Genomic DNA, 20,881 nt, shown 5'->3' on the forward strand with positions numbered 1-20,881 from the left:
TAACAAAACAGGAAATAAGGGGATATGAGAGAGATGTATAGATTTTGTATGCTGTGAAGAAGGTGAATAGGTAGAAGTTTTTCTATCTGTCGAATAGTAATGGAACCCACAGTCATCCAGTGAAACTGCAGGGAAGGAAATTCAGGAGAGAGAGAAAAAGTCCTCATACATACTGTAGTTAAACAATGAGATTCACTGCTACAAGATATAGCAATGACCAATTCTTTAAACAGTTTCAAAAGGGTAAACAAATTAATGTAGGACAAGGGTATAAATGGCTGCTGGTCATGAGGGCAATATGCCACCTCTAGGATCTGAGGCACCATGAATTCCAGTTGCTCAGAGACAGCAAAAGAATAGGCTGTCCTATTTTGTGGTTTTCCCACAGACTTCTAAATGGCCATTGTGGAAAACAGAATGCTGGATTAGAATAGACCTTTTATCTGGTCTGCCAGAGGTACTTCTACTTTAAATACCCTGATTTTAGAGTGTTTAAAGCTTTAAAAGTAAAAAATAGCATTTTTTAAAACCTGGAAATTCCTAACAAAATGAAATCCAGTGTCAGATGATACTTGAAAAATCTTGAGGCATCTAGGGAGGTCACTGGCTAGAAGATGGACCTCATTTCCCTAGGCTAAAACAACTCAAGTTTGTTGAAGTGCTTATGACCAGATAGGGTTGTAGAAGGACTCAGCATCTGTAATACGTCTGAAGAGTAATCCAGAACTGACATAAGCCATTTTGTCCACAAAATCCTGACTAGATAAGTAATAACTGACTACTGGGACTGAAAATGACTATCCTAGAAAGCAGGATGAACAAGATTGTTTGCTATTTAGAAAGTTATGCGGTATGGTGGTCTACCAATGTGGTGGTGGTGATGGTGGTGGTAAAGACTTTCAAATGGACAATAGGCACTCTTCTGGTTTTCTTTGAAAAGTATTCTGTTTGTCCTAGTTGTTGTCCCAACAAGAAGTAGTGCACACATACCCCATTGGCATAGCCCTCTAAAAACTGTGTGACTTTTCCAGGCTCTTTTGAACTGCCCCTCCACATGATTGGAGTATTGAATTTTGCCAGGTAGTGAGCTATCGATGACAGAAGAATGATTGCTGGCTTTCCACCTCCAGATTATTATTGTGCCCAAACCAAAAAGAAATGTTGAGTCCTGCAGCAGATGAGGCTTTGCCTGAGTTTTTGATCATCTGTGATTGTCCCATGATTATGATGACAGCCATGGACCCCTGAGTTGCTCCAGTTAGAGGTGCCTCAGTGTGAAAGGTCAAGCCCACCTCTTCCCAAGAATTAAAAGCTTCAGAGTCCTTAACAAGCCCTTGAGATGACTGGTTATAACCTCTGGGCATTTGAAAGGCGAACTAACAGAATTCTTAATCTGTCCTATCAGAAACATAGTTCAGTGCCAAAACTTTCTAGCATCATTTTTTATAATTCAGCTTTAGTGTTCCAGCAGTCACATTTTCATACATGCTCCCAAAATGTGTCTTCAGTACCTGCTGATCTGTTACACAAAGCTAGAACATCCAATATTCTTTGTGTCAGCCTAGCTTAATTTCTTAACACCTTTCACTGTCTCTGGTATTATTCAGTAAGAAAATCACTTTGAGCTACAAAGGTGCAAACGTAAGCAAAAAGTCCCATTTGTTAGCACTAAGCTTCTGTTTGTATGTTAGTAACTGTGGCAGTGTCTCTGATGTGTAACACTCATACTAATGCGGTACATGATCAAAGGCTTCCAGCAACAGATTCACCTCCTCTATAATAATGGTTGCCAAAAGCATCAGCAGTTCTTTATGAAGATAATGCTAAAACAAATCTCTTTCTGTGACCAAGTGAATGCCTCAGGTGAACATGAAAACTTCCATGCTAGGTCAGGCAAATTACTTACCTGGCACAATGGACTCTCTCCTACAAAGTGACCATATCTGGATATTTTTAAAATAGCAGTGGAGCTATTATATGAAGTAGAATATTCAATTCCATGCAATTCACGTCCAGTGTCAGTGTTAGGAATATTTGTTGAGAAGCTCAGAGACTTTGAATTGAGATTTTTCCTTCACTGAAATCACTGAAGGACTGTTTCTCATATTATATGGCAACACATATGTATTTGCTAATGCATTTAGTGAAGGAAGGAACTGGACTGCTCTGGGCTCCCTAGTGTGTTTATCTGTATAATACAGACACTTGCAAATGTAGGCATTGATTGCCTATATTGATGTTTTAAATGCATATACCCTGTTTTCCCCAAAATAAGACCTAACCTGAAAATAAGCCCTAGTATGATTTTTCAGGATGCTCATAATATAAGCCCTACCCAAAAAATAAGCCCCAGTTAAGTGAAACCCTCCCTCCACCATTGTGCAGCAACCAGAAGAAGATGACATGACTGTATTTGAATAAATGCAGATTGTTGTACATGAAAAAAATAAACATCCCCTCAAAATAAGCCCTAATGCGTTTTCTGGAGCAAAAATTAATATAAGACCCTGTCTTATTTGCGGGGAAACACAGTATCTAAGAGTGGAATATGTAACCCTTACTCAATGTTGCAGAATGTTTGATCCTCCAAATCTTTTTGACTTCAGTTCTCAGAAATCTTGACCATCACATCCAGTAGTAAAGGATTATAGGAACTGTAGTCCATAGCATCTGGAGGACCAAAGGTTTCTCACTTCTGCTACTATAAGAACATGTTACACAGTGGTGCTTCGCATTACGATGTTAATTCGTTCCAGCGAAATCGCTGTAGAATGAAAACATCGTAATGCGATTTTAAAAAGCCCATAGAAACACATTAAAACCAGATTAATGCATTCCTAGGGGCTTGAAACTCACAGTCCAGCGAAGATCCTCCATAGCGCGGCCATTTTCGCTGCCTGTGCAGCAAGGAATCCGTGCGAAAACACAGCGGGCAGCCATTTTTTTTACCCGGCAGCCATTTTGAAACTGCCGATCAGCTGTTAAAAAATCATCGCTTTGCGATGATCCGTTCCCGAAGCAAGGAACCAATCATCGCAGAGCAAAATTCCCCCATAGGGAACATCGTTTTGCGATTGCAAAAACATCAATGTCAAGCGATTTCATCGTCAAATGGAGCGCCCATCTTGCGTGGCACCACTGTAGTTTATTCTGGAACTGTGGCACAGACAGTTGTTTTGTGGTGAGTACATGGAGAAGTTCCTGTGCTGAGCCTGGCGTTGTCCATGTCTTTGGCGAAAACTGACTTAGGAAGGCACCCTTTATTATTTCTTATATCGTAACATGTGTAGCCCTTTCTGTAACACAGTTGTGCTATTGGTCATTATTGTTCTACTGATTAGAAGAACTAGCTGAGAACCCAACTAGATGTGACAGTAGGCCACTATTTTTTAAACAGTCTTACCAATAGCAATATCTTACTTCCTCCAAACTAACCACAATACAAAGGGGAGAGGATTAATCCCCCCCCAGCTTGCAAAGATAATATACGTATAGAATATCCACGTGTTCTGACCTACAGGGCAGTTAGTATTGTTGGTGGGTGAATGTTTAGCTCCATTCCCTGCTGCTATGGTCCTGATTAGATTCCTTCTTATCTCCATCCCCACTGCTATTAAACTGTCTAAAAACAGTGCGGCCGATTGCCCTGTGCCATTTGAGCAGTGTAAAAAAAACCCTCTTTTCAGAGTTTCTGTATCTCTTGGGTGCCTTCTACATCTGGATTTATCTAATAGAGAAAACAAACTTTACCTCCAGCTTTTAAGGTGCCCGTATTTTAGTTGATGCTAGTACTTGGTCCCATTTCTAAGTTGCTGAGTGTTTATGTTCCATTCAACTGGATAGGTTTTTTTTAATCTCTCTCCTCCAGTTTTTTTGCTTCTCTGAAATCTTTTAGTTTATATCCATACCCTTTTGGCCTGTTCAAGAGTGTTAATGAGTTGGTATCTGTTGTGCCCATTCATTTCCGAATAAAGCTGAAACATCACCTTTATCATGGATGATTGGTTTGTCAACACCTCAGTGCTGTAGTGATCATATGAAATCTTCATTTTGAGAGGTGATGTACCATTGGATACTGCTGGGTGAGAACAACAACATTTTACTCCTCCTTTTACTACTTGAATGCCTCATGACTGCTGGAAGATTCAACTTTATTTAGCAAGGCTAATCCTGTGTTTTTTGTCTTGGTTAGAACTGTAACATATTCAGCTAGCCAAAATTAGTGAAACACCTTAAAATAATAGTAGTAGATAACTAATCCTAAACTCAGCATTACTTTAAAGGCCTGCTCTGGGTTTCTGTATGTGGCCTTAATTAACATACCAGAAAAGAGATTGTACATGATCATACTAGCTCCAACCTATTTCCTCTACCATTCACAGCATCCTCTATATGTTAAAGTTTACCTTCAGCAAAAGAAAGGATTTAGTCAGGCTTCTAAGTTATGCAAGGAATCTCAGTGGTTAGAAATGGTCCTCTGCTATGGAGAATAATGCTCTGCTCTTATAGAATTGTGCATGGATGATGATAAGAACAATGATATAAGCAAGGATAGTGAACATGTCCGTACTCACTTTCTTCATGTATTAAAACCATACATCCAGCACCTAAATAAGGTTTAAATGCAGTTGGATATATGTGAAAATTGTTTCGGAAGAGCTTCCTTTATGGTCATATAAGAAATTGCTGCCATGGATCTAGGCTTCGTCATTAGACCAGCAGCTGTTCAGAGAGCATTGAGAATTGTTTTGGAAACATCCCATAACAAATAGGGTGGAAAGAGAAGGTCCTCAAAATGTCATTGGACTGCTGCTAACTGATATTTCCTGATTGGCTATGTTAGTTGGGGCTAATGAGAGCTGGAGTCAAGCGACCTAGCAGGTGGATAGGTTCTCCATTGGGTGAGGGTGGGGAATGAAATGTTCCATTGTGCACATGAACCTCATTGCCAAGTGATCACAATTTTTACTTGAGTCTTGTAATTTCATTGATCACTCCTGTCAAGTTCTTTTCATATTTTCACTTAGCTACATTTAAATAATGTGTCTACCACACATTAGTCAACCAATGCTGGTGGTATTGCTTGGGACATTCCACTATTCACCACACACTTTGAAAACAGTTTAGTGATACTTTAATAATTAAGAAAAGAGTTGTTGTTTATATGAGCTGGCTGGATAGCTCAGTGAGTTAGGTATGGTTTTGAGACCTTGGGCAAGCTGCAGAGTCTTGGGGTATGCCCAGAAGAAGGAAATGGTACCGTTCTGAGTGTTCTCTACCTAGAAAACCCTGGAAAGGGTCACCATAAGTCGAAATTGACTTGATGGCACACAGTTATTATTAATCATATGATTTTGAAATACAGTGGTGCCTCGCACAACGAGCGCCCCGTAGAGCGATGAATTCGCTCTACGAGGATGTTTTTTCAATCACTAATGCGATCGCAGAGCGATGGCCTCTATGGCCGAAAATCGCACAGCGAAGGTCGGTAAGCTGTTCGGCGGGTCCAAAATGGCCACCAGAAGCCCCAAAATGGCCGCGCGCAGCATTTTCGCGCCCTCTTTAAGCAAGGGGAGGGTGCGAAAATGGCTGCCGGCCATTGGAAAAGCATCGCTGTACGGTGAGTAAAGCTGCTATTGGAACACATTAAACTAAGTTTAATGCATTCCACTGGCTTTTTCCTTCCCGTACAGCGATGCTTTCACACAGCGAGGGTTAATCCGGTACGTATTAACCTCGCTGTGCGAGGCACCACTGTATATTATATAAACTGGATCCAAGGCCTAGATATGTGGCAAGGAGGCTACACTTTGCCAGAACCTGGACATATGGGGCATACTGCAGTCCCATTACCATGAAGAAGACTAAAGGTAAAGATTGTGCTTGTAAATATATATAATAACATATATCGTAGTATCTATTTTTTAGCCAGTTCTTGTTAGATGTGCAAGAAAATTGCAAGCAGTGCTAGAACAAAACAAAATATATTCTGAGCTGTTTTAGATCCTTCTCTAGAACAGTGTTTAGAACAGGCTTAAAGTGGAAAGACAGAAATATTTGTTTGAATACATACAGTATCATGCTCTCTAGAAGCACCGGTCACAGAGTTCCTTGTACATAGACAGGAGAACAGGACAGTTAGTGAGAGAAATAAAACACCTGAATAATTATTGGCGGGGTTCCTAGAGACAATGCAATCCTGTTCTATTGATAGGATTTGTGCATATGTTATATGCCATCAATTCGTGTCCAACTTATCACAACCCTAACAGGATTTTCAAAGTAAGTGAGATATTTAACAAGTGGTTTTAGTAGTGCCACTGTTTTTGTGGCTTTCCATGGCTGAGGGTGGATTTGAACCCAGGTTCCATGAATCTAGCCTGTCACTTTGTCCACTATAGGAAACTTAAGTGGGCTCAAGCCCACAAACTTTCAGTTAAGCACCAAACACACAAACCAGTTATGCCCACAATACAACTGATACCTTTGAGATTGAAATAATTTATAGGCTCCCAAATATATGTGAGTCTCTCTCTCTCTCTCTCTCTCTCTCTCTCTCTCACACACACACACACACACACACACACACACACACACACACACACACACACACACACACACACACACACACACACCAGAAAGAACTCAGAAAGATGAAAAAGATTTGAATCTAAAGATTATGAAACTGATGATTAAAAAGTCAAATGCATCATTTACCTCCAGTCTCATACATCCAAAATATATTTATGGAATAATACCACTAAAATACCCATATTAAATTTAAAAAAAAAACATTTTCAAATAATGCCTTTATTACAAGCGTGGGCAAGCTGAGGCAGGTTTGGGGCCAAATCTGTGCCCCAGTCTATTCTACAGGGCCACACAGAGCCTTACAATGACCTTTCTAGCAATATGCGTGTGAAAACTGCTGCTTCTGGAGATTTCTAGCAGCAGAAAACTCAATTCTGGTTTAAAAGGGGTAGGGAGCTCTGAGTCCTTGGGGAATTACTTCCTTTAAGATAATGGAAGTGGACTGTTCTCTGAAAGAGTTTGACCTTCTCAGAGCATTTCATAGTACAATCAGGGTTTTTTTAAATGCAGCTTTAAAAATCCTGATTATTTCTTTGTTTTGTTTTATGAAAAGTAGAGGTGTTTCATAAAAAGTTCCTAAGGGTGTGTGCATAATAGATGCTAAAGATTTGTGGAATGGGATGTGTTGAGCCTGTTGTGTCATTGCATCAAATCTCCTTTGAATAAGTTGACCTTACTGGGAAAATACAGTCATAATGATGAATGTATTTCACCCCTACAGTTACCACCAACCACGACAGACCCCTTTTGTTTTTACTTAAGTAAACGTAAGAGAGCTGACTTAACACTTTGTACAGCGTGCCAGTTCCAGTAAGGATATGTGCAGGTGAACCTTTAACAGTTTATGGCTTTCCTAGGATTTGGGAGTGCAAAGAATCCTCCAGTACTGAAAGCAATAGTGCATTGTCCTTTGATAGACATTGAGACTGACTATTAAATCATGTTGATCTTATAGAATCCAGTCTAAACTTTAAAAACTATTTACAGCAGCTCATTTTTTAGCAAAAGGAGAAACAGCAGGCCCTTAAATTTGTACTTATTTGCACCATTGATTTTCTTATCTGCTCCTTGCACTTGATTGATTTTCTTTGTGTGTGTACATATACCTGTAGACATAAGGAAGAAAGGGGATAGGAATAGCTTTCTAACAAGGAGTACAAAGGTATTCAGAGCTTTTTAGTTTAGGTATTCAGAGGGGTACATGATAGCATAGCACTAAAACTGAGGAGCAACAAATAATAGATTTAGAATAGACAAAACAGATGTCACACAACACATAGCTATAATTTGGTGTCATAAGATTTGATGGTACCCCACCATCCTCATTCAGTGCTTGGGGGGGGGGGATAGAAGCCTCAACTGCAGTGACTTCCATAGGCTCAGGGCTCCAGATATAGTTCAAAGAAGACTTTATTGACAAACCAGATACTTCCCACACAGGGTTCATTTCACCCTTCCTGGTCCATCCTTGGGCTCTGTTACAGTCACTAGCCTGGAGCCTTTCCTGTTGCCCTGAAAAATCTCTAGTTAACTCTGTCAGGATTGGCCTAGTTCAAAGTCTTGTGGTCCAACTGAAATGAGTCACACCTCTCAGGTACTATCAGGCAACACTTGTGCTAAGGCTCCCCTGGAGGTGGCATTGCCTTTCTTTCTGGCGCTTGTGCCTCCAGGCCCTCTTTTTCATTAGAATACAGATTGGGTGTTCAGTGGGCTTTTATTCTTCCAGCAGCACCAGGCACTGGGTTGAGGCTGGCAGAAGATCAACTCATACCCCTTCCTTGACCCCTTCCATGTGGGAACCAGAATTCAACAAGAACTGGTCCAGGATTCTTCGACAAGGGCATAATTGTAGATGCTTTTCCCAAGCAAAGCCTCTTCTAGCTTCTCCACCACATTTCCCCAGGTGCCCTCATTCTTTAACCTAGCCAAGCCTGATCCTGACCCCTCGTCTCCAGATGCCTCTGACTCCTTCACGCCATTGCCCTCATGTTCTTTGCACTCTACCTTTATCCCTGCCAGCTGGTCACAGATCTCCACCTTCCACTTCCATGCCCAGGTTGCTCTCATCACCCAGCTTTTCCTCCTACTCCTGGACTGTCTGACTGGCCTCAGTGCCGACCCAAGGCCTGGCAGAAGGCAGCTCCAGTGGGACAGGGCTAAAGCGGATGGCCTGCCAAGGCAACCCCCTCACAGATGGCCACAGACTTGGTTTGTCAGATTTATGGAACTTGCCATGACACCTGAGCAGAACATCCAGATTCAGAGGCATTTTTCCTTAAATACCAGTTACCATCCAGCAAACAACAGTGGTAGATTGTTTTCATGTTTTTTGGGAGCATATTTTACTATGTTTTGGCCAAACTTCCAGAAGTCTTGATTCACAAGTTCTTTTACATGTTTTGCTAACAATGTAAAAGACTTTTCCAGGCACTTATGCTCAAATAAGAAATAGCAAGATGTATAGGAGACTCAGGAAGCACATATGGCACTGGCTCCATCCTCCCATGTGCCCTGAATTTCTCTGTCCCTAATCTTCCTGAGCTGAACAGGAAGGTATTGTTTATACATCCTTTTGAACTGAAAGCAGATAGAAGCCTCTATTTAACTGGGAACCTTCATAGGGGTTGTTTTGCTTAGTAACAATATTTTTTTGCTGGGTAGATTAAATAATAAATAAAAACCTAAAGTATAACACAGTATAATATAATCTGAAAAAGAAACAGCACAGGAAAATATACCCCTCAAAAGTTAACGTCTTCCTTGCATGGCTTCTGTGCTCATTTGAGCAAACACTTAGGCTCAACACTGAGAGGTCAGGCTAGAAAGGGACTGGAATTTCAGGAACAACATGCCCAGCCCTGTGCTTTCTACATCCTTTGCCATTGTCTGTTCAGGCACAATTCCCAAACAGTGCTGTATGTAAGACATTGAATATCCTGTCAAAGTAGCTAGAACTTGTGAAGTTTCATCAGTTTGTCAGGAGTATAACCATGTGAAAATCCTAGATGCAGATTTCATTCATAGGTTTTTAAAGGTGGAATATCCTTGTAGTGTGTGCAAATTTCCCTCTAAGGTGCACCCCTGTGTGCGCGCACGCAACTCTGCCCAGCATTCATCATCCCCCACGGACCTATAGCGATTGTTCTCTGCCCTTTTGGTTCCAGTTACAGTGGACCCCGCATTGGGGACAGAGTTGTTCATGCAAGGGGCAGAGCCCCACCCAGTGGGGATGAAAATTAGAGGGAATGTTGAGTAAAACGTGCTGCTTATATACCGCCCCATAGTGCTTTCAAGCACTCTCTGGGCGGTTTACAAGTTAATTATGCAGGCTACACATTGCCCCCCCCAGCAAGCTGGGTACTCATTTTACTGACCTCGGAAGGATAGAAGGCTGAGTCAACCTTGAGCTGGCTACCTGGGATTGAACCCCAGGTCGTGAGCACAATTTTTGCTGCAGTACAGCAGTTTAACCACTGCGCCATGAGGCTCACTGTGTGTGTATATTTGTGTGTGCTTTGTAAGTAGTCTTCATACAGAGTCAGAAACACATCATAGCATGAGAAACCAGTTACAGCACACTGGTGGAGTGAGAACAGTTTGAGTAATCCTGCCAGAATTGTGGAAATGTGGCACTTCCAAAGCCCCATAGCAAATGCCATCTGATACTCTAGGGTCTGTCTGCTGTCTTAGTTGCAGCTGAAAATTTCCTCAGAGAGCAGTCCTCCTGGATTAGGGTTTTGAATGTGCATGAAAGAATTCATCTTGGCCTCTATGTATCACAGCCTTTCTTCATTGTTTCCTCAGATATTTTCCCCCTAGGGGAATAAATGTGCTACTCTTCTTCTATAGTGTCCTGTTGATAGGAGCTCTTAAACATTCTCTAAAGATGGTGCTCAGTTCAAGCTGAAATTTTTCAAAGAACAGGGCCTATTTGTTCAATTTCAGCTTCTAAGCTTCTAAGTCCCAGAAGAAATTAAATGAGGCGCCTAGAGCTATGACAGACTGTGATGTTGATTTGCTGCAGATGTCACCTTTTAATATCATGCACATCAAATGTATGTAATTTCTAATGTACTGTGGTGCCGTTATTGCAGGAGCAGTACTGAATTTAGAGAGTACTGTGAACAAGATACAATGGTTAATTGCTAACGTTTAGTTTTGTTAAACCATGCTATGGGAACTCTAAACACCGGATTAAGGGTGAACACTCTTGAGGCCTGGGGGCTTGATCTGAGCTTGGGACAGGTTTAGGTCCAGCTTTTGTTTCTGAATTCCCATCAGTGCTGCATGGTCATAGTTTAAAAAAGAATTTCTATGAAAGTTATATTGTTCAACCTATTTGGCAAGGAAGGAATTTTCAAACTAGAAATAACAGCCCCTCTTCCTCCTGTTTCTTCATTGAGGCCTAAGGCTAGCTTTTGGAATGTCAGGCAAAAAAACCACAAAAACTCACCCACCCTTTTTCCTACTGCGTGCCTCCTCAGATAATTTGATCTCTACACATTTCTGAGCTTCTATTCCCCCTCGAATCAAAGCCTTTAGTTTTTGACACAGCAAGATAATTGACGATACAATGAGATTCTGTAATAATTGCAGCATTTTGCAGGTATTATAAGGGAAGCAAACTGACCTTCAAGGTCTTTGTGAATTGCCGAATGAACAACACAATACATTTTCTCCTCTGTGGGCTAGTAAGGAGTGTGTTGCTTGGCAATTAGGTGAAGCTTGGAGCGAAAAAGAATAAAACTACTGTTTCTCCTGCTTGCAGATCTTGCTGACTGAAGAATTTGTGGAAAGAATGCTGGAAGATTTAGAAGATCTGAATTCTCCAGAGGAAGTGAGTCTGCTTAACTCTCATACCCAAAGGGACTCTTTTTTACATTCAGTTGCTTGACTAGTTTAAGTTGTTGGTGTGGCCTGGTTTCTTGGAACTTAAATTCAGAATTTGAGTTTTCTTTGCTGCTGCTGTCCTATCCCTAGAAATCCCTCCTGTGAATTAGGGTAGCCCAAGATTCCACACCAGCAGAATGAGGAGTAGGCAGAGGCAACATTAAAGGTAAAGTGGGCAGGGGGAGCCCAAGGGCAAAATATTGTGCCACTTTAAAAACTAACAAATTTACTTCACTTTGATCAAAATCTATTTTTCCAGATACTAAGACAGACAAGAGGTTTTTTTTTCTCTAGCAAGGCAACTATGCTAGCTGCTCCCAGGAAACTTTGGGAGTTGATCCCCCTCATATGCTAGTGAAAGTATATATAGTATAAAAGTTTCATCTGCTCAGTTGGCAACTTCTGCAGCCTTCACTACAGAAGTGTTACATTGTTGTAACAGATTCTGTTTATTATATGACCCCACCGCAGGGGTTACTAATGTTTTTCATCTGCACCCTGTAAGATTATTCCATTTACATTCTTCCACAACATGGAGAATCTCTAATCTCATTCTTATAACTCCTGTTGACCTGCTCGTGATCTGCTCGTGAAATCATCCTCTGCACTTCTACTGCCCAAATAGTCCTTTTACTTTAAGAATTTAATGCTGTTTATTGCTGAAAAGATGTGGTTTCTGAACTAGAAAACCAGGTTATCATGGAATTATGGTAGGAATCTTCTTATGAATGAGTAATGTTTTAGTGGCTATCAGCTCTAAATTTGTTTAAACCCCTTTTAGAGCCATCTAACTAGTAGTCCTTACTGAGGGAACTTCCACAAAGCAGCTACACATTGCCTGTAGAAGAACTTTCTGGTCTGTATCTTTAAATAAATAAATAAGTATGTCCTGAATCTACATCCATTCAACTTAATCAGGTGACTTTGATCTTCAGTGTTACACAAACAGACATAATACTGTGTCCACTTTCTCTTCACCCTACATGGCTTTGTGAATGGCTATTATGTTCCCTCTTAGCCACCTATTTCGAAACTTTTAAAAAATCCCCACAGTTGCCTTTTCTCATTTTAAAAAGTGCTCCAACCCCTTGATAGTGTAATTTTTCGAACATTAAACTTAAGTGGCCTGAAATTTCCCAGCCCCCACTTTGGACCCCTTTATAAGGAACAGACATGGTGCACAGACTGTCTTTCATGCCCTTGTAAAGCAATTGAACTTGTTTAAGGTTAATTTGTCAAGTTTATTTCAATACACAGTAAGTGCAACTAACTTATTATGGGTCAAACCTCTCATCCCTGCACATGCTATGAAAAGGTTTAAAATCCACTAAATGTGTTCATTCAATCCTTTTTAAACAAGCAAAAATAACATGGGTGGGTTTGGTGGACAAAGAAAAAGTAAGTTAGCTAAGGAATATGATGTGCAGGTGAGGGGTGAAAACAGGAACAATACTTGACCATGTAGTCAAATGAACATGGTGGAAAACATGTCCTTATTTGCCAAACTGAAGCCTTGGATTTTATTAATTCCCAACTGTTTCCTTTTGCTTGCTTTGGGTAGTTTAGATCATAATATGGTCTGTTTATTGTTAACTAATTTATCTGTGTTTTAGTTCAAACTTCCAAAGGAATATAGCTGGCCAGAAAAGAAACTGAAAGTCTCCATCTTGCCTGACACCGCATTTGAGAACCCACTCCATTAAAGCCAACTGACACCTGCAGGCATCAATGTACTGTATGCCACCCAATGACTCATGGGGTAATTTAGGACAGTAGAAGCTCTTCCTGCAGATAATGTTATGTTTCTACATAACCACTGCAAGCAGAGGAGGCATTACTCAACAGCAGTCCAGCCAGAACTGAACTCTGCTAAGACACCTGGCTTTCTTCTCTTTCATCGTGGCTGAATTTGGAACATCCTACATATGAATGAGTATATAAATGAAACAGAGACAGACAAGTGTTTGACTTTGACTAATCCTTGTAAGAATTTTTCTCCTATTTTAACTGGCTCCAGAATTCCCTTCTGCCATAGCTCAGGATTTATGTGATTTTTCTGCCTTTCTTTAAATACCCTTTTCAGGTGTATTTACACAAGATCTGCTAATCTGATGTGTTTTCTATAACTCAAACATTATTTTGATAGCCAGTCTATGTGAGTCCTTATTAGTTCAGAAAGCATATGATGTATAACTTTATCCCCTCATGTCAGCTGAGGAAGTACTAGTGTGCTGTGATATCTAAGGATTGAGTTGGCCAGGGATTCATGATCCCTTTGACTGAACTGCAGCTGCAGTGGAGTGGGGGTTGGGGGAATTACTTTTTGAAAAAACCAAGATATTTTCAATAGACATGGGCACTTCATAATCATTTTCTTGGGGAAACTAATACAAACTAGGGCACCATAGGTGCCATGGTGGGCCAATCCTACCCCCTAGAACTGGACTGGGCCACTTACTGAGCCCTGCACGACACTCGGCTCCACCTTGTTGTTGCACCAGTTGCAGAAGCAGCTCGGCCAGCCCTTCCCCACCTCCCCATGCTGCCAGCCACTCATTGGATGAGCGGGGAGATGCCACAGCAGGTTGGCTACGGTGGGAGGCAGGGAAGGGCTGGCCAGGCTCCTTCTGCGCTTGGCATGATGGAGCGAAGTGCTGTGCGGAGTCTGGTAAGTGGCCCGGCCAGTTCTGGGGAAACGATACAAAGTGCCCATGTCTAATGTTCAATAATATCAGTGTAAATGCCTCTTGTTGGTTATTAAGAAGAAACAAACAAACAAAAAGGAGCAATTAGATTTGCACGTTTTTTCCCTTGAACTTATTGAATTACACACTGTCTGAATTCAAAACTATATGCTTCCCTGCTGTAGCTTTTCCAACTCTGTGTACTCCCTTTCATTGCATCAAAGTCATGGGAACTATGGGATAGTAAGAGGATGTCTTTAATTACCACTGCCAGGTAGGTTTATTTTCTTTCTTGGTACAGCTACCTTTTCTGATTTAAATCCTGGTAATCCATCATTCTTGATTTTTCTTATAGATTTCCAACAAACATCCTTGTTTCTGATTGCATAATTTGTGCAGTTATGTTTTTCAGTTGTAGCAAAAACAACCTTAAACACAAACATGTTTTAATTTGACATAAGCTTTGTGGGCTTCAGCTCACAATCTTGTGAAGAAATGGACTGCTAAGGTGAGCTTTGTTGTTCACATTACAGAGAAATAGGAAGTGTTTCATGAGTTGAGAAATGTCTATTGCCATGAGTTTAAATCAGCTTAAGAAACAATGCTTTCCACATTTCTGCTGCATATTTTTACTTTTTATGTACATTTTGGGAAGGTCTTATTCTAACAGATATTGTAATGGATATTATGTCAAACCATCCCAGAATGGTTCAGAAAACCTGTAGTTCTATGAACACAGAATTTAATTTAAAGAGTTTTGGCCTTTTTTTGTAACAGGCACACTATATTTCTATGAGTTTCCGTTAAAGAGTATAACAGTATGCTTATTAACAATGGGATTAACTTCCAAGAACCCCGAAGTGGCTGTATCTCACTCACTCACCACTACAGAAAGTGAACTTCATCACTGCTAAAGCAGAAACCTATACAATACTCCCCATATCCTCAGGTGATCCATTCCAAGAGATACCGTAGATACCTGAAACCATCAGGGAACCTGTTAAAAAGAGGAGGAGGAGGAGGATATAAGTGCACATGTGCACTGTGAGCTGGGATGCAGCAGTGGTGACCGCAGGTAACTGAAACCTGCTGATACTGAATCTGTAGATACATGGGTCGTACTGTGTTCTGGAATAAATTGAATTCATTTCTGAATAGATATGTATTGATTCTCCCCAATCCCTTAAACGGGAAGAAAGTTCTCTTCAACTAAGTTGTCATTCTAAATACCATGTCCTTTTGACACACTGATCAAGATAAATTTTGAGATGAGCTAAGGAGAGTCATACTGGGGTGTGTGAGGGTGTGAGAAATCCCCCGTACAGACCTTCTGGATCGAAAACTTTAACTGAAAATCAAATCTGTATTTTTGCTTTTCAATGCAATGAGCCATTCTGTACTCCCAGTGTTCTACCTTTTTGATCTGAATCTACATGCTTCAAAAGAAAACAACCATGGAATGATGGAGAAGGCGACATCTCATGTAAATAGTACTTGGATGGCGGACATGACAGTAATCCCAAGATATTGTTTTTTCCTGTTTCTCACAGCTGCCAGTGGAGCCCTTAGGACTCTTACCTTTTGCATTAAGATACGAGATTGCATGGGTCCTAATTTGTTTTGGTATTGAAGAATTACAAAGCAAAAACAACCTTTGGAGTCATGTAGTTGAGAGCATTTGGGGAGGTTAAACTGTGCTGTCATGAGCACAGCCAACTGCTGATATAAGCAGAATTTACTAACAACTAATGCCAAATTGACTAAGCACAGAACATTGCAGAGCTGAAGCAAAGCAACCCATAGGGTGCCCTCATGGAAACAGACAAGAATTCCTTGTTTATCACTGCATTCATTTGGTATGCTATCTTTCACACTTTACTGCCACATACCTTGTATTTTTTTCCTTGCAAAATTACAGAGCTAGTTCTCAAGCAGCAGCTGAGATGGTCAGCCTATTCCTTAACCTGGCTGCTAATAATTGAATCCCACATGACTACTCTGTACAAGGGTAGGGGAGCTTTGCAATAGAAACCTGTTAAACCAGGAGGAAAATTAGGTTATAGATCATCTTCCCTGATGTCTAATTTCCTATGTGCAGCTTTTAGAGATGGGGGTATTCGTATTTGAATATCCCCGCACAAGTGGTGATAATGAGGGTCCATGGGGCCGGATGGTCCACTTACTGATCTGCCAGTACTGCGGATGCTGCAGTTCTTCCAATGGCTCTGCACATCACAGTCGGCTAGCCACTCCTGGTAGGAGGCAGGAGGACAAGCCTCACTGCAAGGTTGAAGAGTGGCTCACAGATCGCAATCTGCAGAGCCATTGGAAGAAACGTGGCATCCACGGCAGTGGCGGATCAGTGAGTGGACCGTCCGGCCCCATGGGGCTGAACCCTCGTTATCGCCACCTGTGTGGGGATATTTGTATACGAATACCCCCATCTCTAGTAGATTTTTTTAAAAAAATGTATGTCAGAATGTTATATAAGAAAGTAAGAGTCATGCTTTGTCAGATCAAAGACCTATCTAGTCCAGCATTCTGGTCTCGCAGCAATCAACCAGATACCTCTGAGCAGCCCATAAGCAGGACATGAGTACTACAGCACATGACTGCAGCAAGACATGTTCCCTAGGAAATAGTATTCAGAGTCATACTACCTCTTTTGTTTTAAGCAATATGTAGCCATCATGACTATCACAATCATTCATTTGAACCTGTAAGAGGAGCTTCCGAACTTCCTAGCATACCCAAAGTTGTCCTTGGAAGTCTGTTATTACACAGTGTGAATTACTACAGTGAGGCTTTGCACAGCTACACTGTCCCATTCATTCTTCTCTATGGTGGACCTATCAGTCTATTTTCTCTGTTGACAGAATGAAAAATTTAGGAGTTTCTGAATGAAATGAGCTGTGCATAAATAGATAGAATACTGTGAAATGCTAAACTGGAATTTTAATAACCTAGAATTGATTTTTCAGGAAGGATCTGTGAGCTTGACTCAATGTTTTGTCCTCCGCAAGCATTCCTTTGGAGTAGAAAATTGGCCCAAGATGTCTTTAGCTATTTAACTCTTAAATAGGTTTATTTTATGTGACTTGAAGAGAGACGATTCAGATTTCGTATATGGCTGAAAGTACCCACAGATTGTTGCCATAGCAAATCAAAGGTAAGTTGCTCAGATGTATATTTGTTTAATCAGTAACAGTTTATGGTTGTTACTGCTGCGAGTTCTTCTTGTCAGATCCCAGAAGTCTTATGGAAATGAAACTTGGCTTCTCCAAAGGGGTGTATATTAGTAGCTTTTCAGGGACAAACCGTCACATTAGGGCCACCATGGACCCACACATACCACCCAAAAGAGGCAGGAACAATTTGCTTTGCACTCTGCTTGCTACTTAGTGAAGTGGTTTACAGGAAACTGGAGCTTTGGCTGCTCTTCAGTTGATTTGCACCTGCTGCTTAATCCCTCCAGCACCTGGAGCTGTAAACACCCTTCCTCCATTGGTGCAACAATTATTAACTTTCACTGCAGCTGTTGTACCAAGTCATGTGCCAAGATAGTACTAACCTGGCCATCAGAACAAATGGTAACAAAAGGCCCATTCTGGAGAGTTTGCTGTCGAAATAGAAAGCAGACAAGTCAACAATAAAGAGGGGTGATAGAAGTTTGAGCAAAAGCCCTATTCACGCGCAGGGTGAGCTGTCAGTACAAGAACAAAGGCTTGTTCTGCTGCAACTATCTACCAGAATACGCTGCTGTGCTCAGGAGCTTAGTCCCATAAAAGCAGTTTTTTAAAAATTGTATCAGAAGAAGCTCCAGTGTCACCCTTTCATGCTTCTTCACTTTTCCCACAATGGTCCTAAAATAATGGAGTCTCTAGATGAATAAGAAATAGAGATGGGGATATTCGTAAATAAATATGAATATCCCCATCCCAGGTGTGCTGAATGCGGGTCTGGCTCTCAGAACTGGCCCATCCAGTCATGCTTTGCCGCGCCACCAGCCTCCTGCTCTTCCTGCCAATCACGGCAGTAGCTCTGCCATTTCCCTGCTCAGCTGGCAGGGAGACTTGTCCTCCCACCCCCTGCCAGGAGTGGCCAGCCAGGGGGCGATCAGACAAGGAGGCAAAGCAGGGAAGCCCATGCTCTTGCTGGAGACTGGTCAAACAGCCAAAGAGGAGGAGGAGATTGTGCAATGGCTGGTGAGTGGGGGATCCAGACGGGGAGGTGGGGGACGAGTACACACAGTACCTGTGGTACCATGCGTACGTACTGGCATGAACCTCCAAACCAAGGTTCGTGCCCATCTCTAACAGAGATCCCTCTAGAAGCAGACCAGCTACAAAATCATGTTCATGACAACTATATACATCCTATATACACAATATATATTTCTTCCAGATTTGAGCTCAGCCGTTTAAGACAGTAATTGGGCAGAGCTGCCATAAAGCACTTCTGTAGCAAATGAAAGCATGAGTTTCAAATCTGCATAGGAGTTCTGACAAGTGGTGCTCCATCATTCTCATCACACTCAGGCTTTTCCAGCATCAGAAGGAAAACTATGGTGGGCTTAATAGGGGGGAAAAAAAGACAATTTATGCATGAGCCATATGCATAAAAGGAAGGGAAGTAGCATTTAGGGAGCAGAATAGTTTTAACAGCTTGTGGTAAAATATACTGTACTAATTAATGCTGCTCCCTACTACTACCACTATTGTGATATGTAGCAAAACGAAAGATGCCTGCGTATTTTGGAAGTCCTGTCTTAATAAGGTGTTTCCTTCACATCTTTCCTGCGTCTGTGTTTTTTGAATCCTTCTTTGCTGGGCATTCAAAATGTCAAAAAGAAAATGAGCCTGCAGCTGAAGTGGGTCTTAAAAGGATCTGTAGGCTGACCTACCTCTCAGGCAATTAACCTATGGGCATTAGGCACTTTGCTGCTTTTTCATTTCATATACAATTCTACTTTTCTTTCTCAAATTGCTTACAGACCATAAAGTCATAGTAAGTGGTACATTAGCTTTATAGTGTCATTCCAAAGCTGTCATAAAGGTGTGTCTTTCCCATTTTCAGCCAGCCAGCTAATAAGGAGGTTAGGTAAGTATTTTGAAAAACCCTTGCCATCTACCAACTTTATGATTCATTTCTAAAAGGGGTAGTCTCTGAGAACACAATGACCTAATGAATGGAGGGTGGGGAGTTTGAAGGGCTTCATCAAATGCATTTTAATTTCAGAAAGCTAATTTGTTTAAAAGCTCGGACAGGAATTTCCTTGCTAGCTTACTGTGGTGGTTTTGTAAACATTTCTTCACCTACCTACCTCTGCCTGATGTTTCCCTTGTTTGTTTCCTAGTTAAGGTTGAAAACCAACATGACAACTTTTGTTTTCATCCCTGGGGGGTCTTGAAGGCAAAAAGCTGTATGTATCACGGTGTTTATACAATGGAGGGTAGAGGAGAGATTATAGTGGTGTGAGTCCTACAATAACTCTGGGTAGCCTCTGCCCTGCTCTAGTTAATGTTCTGAGGAAACACAGGAGAATTGGAGGGTCCTTTCAACCAGATTGTCTTCCATTCTGGATAGAATATCTGAGCTGTGCTTTTTTGGAGCAGCGTAACAACATGGACACAGCCATTGTGGGAGCAGGGGGTGGGTGTACCTGAGCGCCACAAGTTTCATGGCTCACTCCACATTCTTAGGACTACTCCATATCCTAGATGGGGAGTTTAAGAGCATATCTTTCATGTTCAGTTATAGCAGTTCTGAATGTCACTGTCCCTAAAAACAGTAAATGAGATTGTTGTTGTTGAAAGTAGTGTCACGGTTCCAAGCAGAAGGATCACTTTCTTTCCTGTTGAATCCTCATACAAGTCAAAGTTCACTGCTAGATCAGGAGAGTGGGATTGCTGTTCTTTTGCTTGTTACTATAGGTTTTTTTTATAGTTGCAGGTCTAGAGAATGTTAAACAAAATAAGTTGTTTTACCTTTGAAAGACCTAATCTTTAGACTTGCTTAGCTTCTAATTCTGACTGCTGAGGCTGCTTCAACAAGTTTCAGCTGAGGTGAACCTTTTTGTAGTTCATCTGTGTGCGTGTGCCTGTGTGTTTTTCTACAAAAATGTTGAAGAATCTGCAGAAGGTGTCACAGGGTGGTTTGCCGTTCCTGCCATGTGACTTTCAGTACTTTGTAGTATGCCTTTTTTTCTACCAAAAAAGCAACAACAATGGAAACCTAAGCTAGCAAAGGTTTTAAAAAATATTTTATATTAGTTTTTAATGTATATTCCTACATTATTGTAGTGCTCACCTGCGCAAAATTACTTTTTGTAATATTTTTGTGAATCACAAAGCTTTGTTTCTCTCCTGTTTATTCAAAATACATTAAAATTGTTTGCATAGTTGTGTCTTCTCTGTGTATTTACTGAGTGATTGCAGTGCTGATAAATGAAATTTTATTCTCTTGCTTGTGTTTAACTTTGTCATTCCAGTTGTTCTTTACAAGCTGTGGCCAGGTTTGGGGGCTCTCTTTGTGCTTACATAACAGGAGAACCTGGGCCCCAGCATTTGCTTACCAACAACCCTCTGATGTGGTTTGTTTCCTTCTATATATCACAATTTCCGCAGCATTTTTTGTTGAAGTGCTAGATGCTCTTACAGTGTTGGGTCAGAATCTTCTTGCACTGTGAGCAGAACATTATACTCAGCTCACAATGT

The 20,881-nt window shown here is 41.1% G+C and overlaps 1 protein-coding gene across 6 annotated transcripts in view; it reads left to right on the forward strand.

Annotated features, from left to right (window-relative positions):
* SUFU (SUFU negative regulator of hedgehog signaling) overlaps positions 1 to 20,565 on the forward strand; it is a 93,114-nt gene extending 72,549 nt beyond the window's left edge. For all 6 annotated transcript variants that reach the window (XM_020790844.3, XM_020790845.3, XM_078389454.1 and 3 more), the window contains 2 exons: positions 11,360 to 11,428; positions 13,095 to 20,565. In XM_020790844.3, the coding sequence (XP_020646503.1) occupies positions 11,360 to 11,428; positions 13,095 to 13,184 (159 nt within the window). In that variant the 3' untranslated portion in view covers positions 13,185 to 20,565. The remainder of the gene's footprint in view (positions 1 to 11,359; positions 11,429 to 13,094) is intronic.
* The last annotated feature ends 316 nt before the right edge of the window (positions 20,566 to 20,881 follow it).

This window comes from Pogona vitticeps, chromosome 3, assembly GCF_051106095.1.
Source record: "Pogona vitticeps strain Pit_001003342236 chromosome 3, PviZW2.1, whole genome shotgun sequence".
Taxonomy (NCBI): Eukaryota; Metazoa; Chordata; class Lepidosauria; order Squamata; family Agamidae; genus Pogona; species Pogona vitticeps.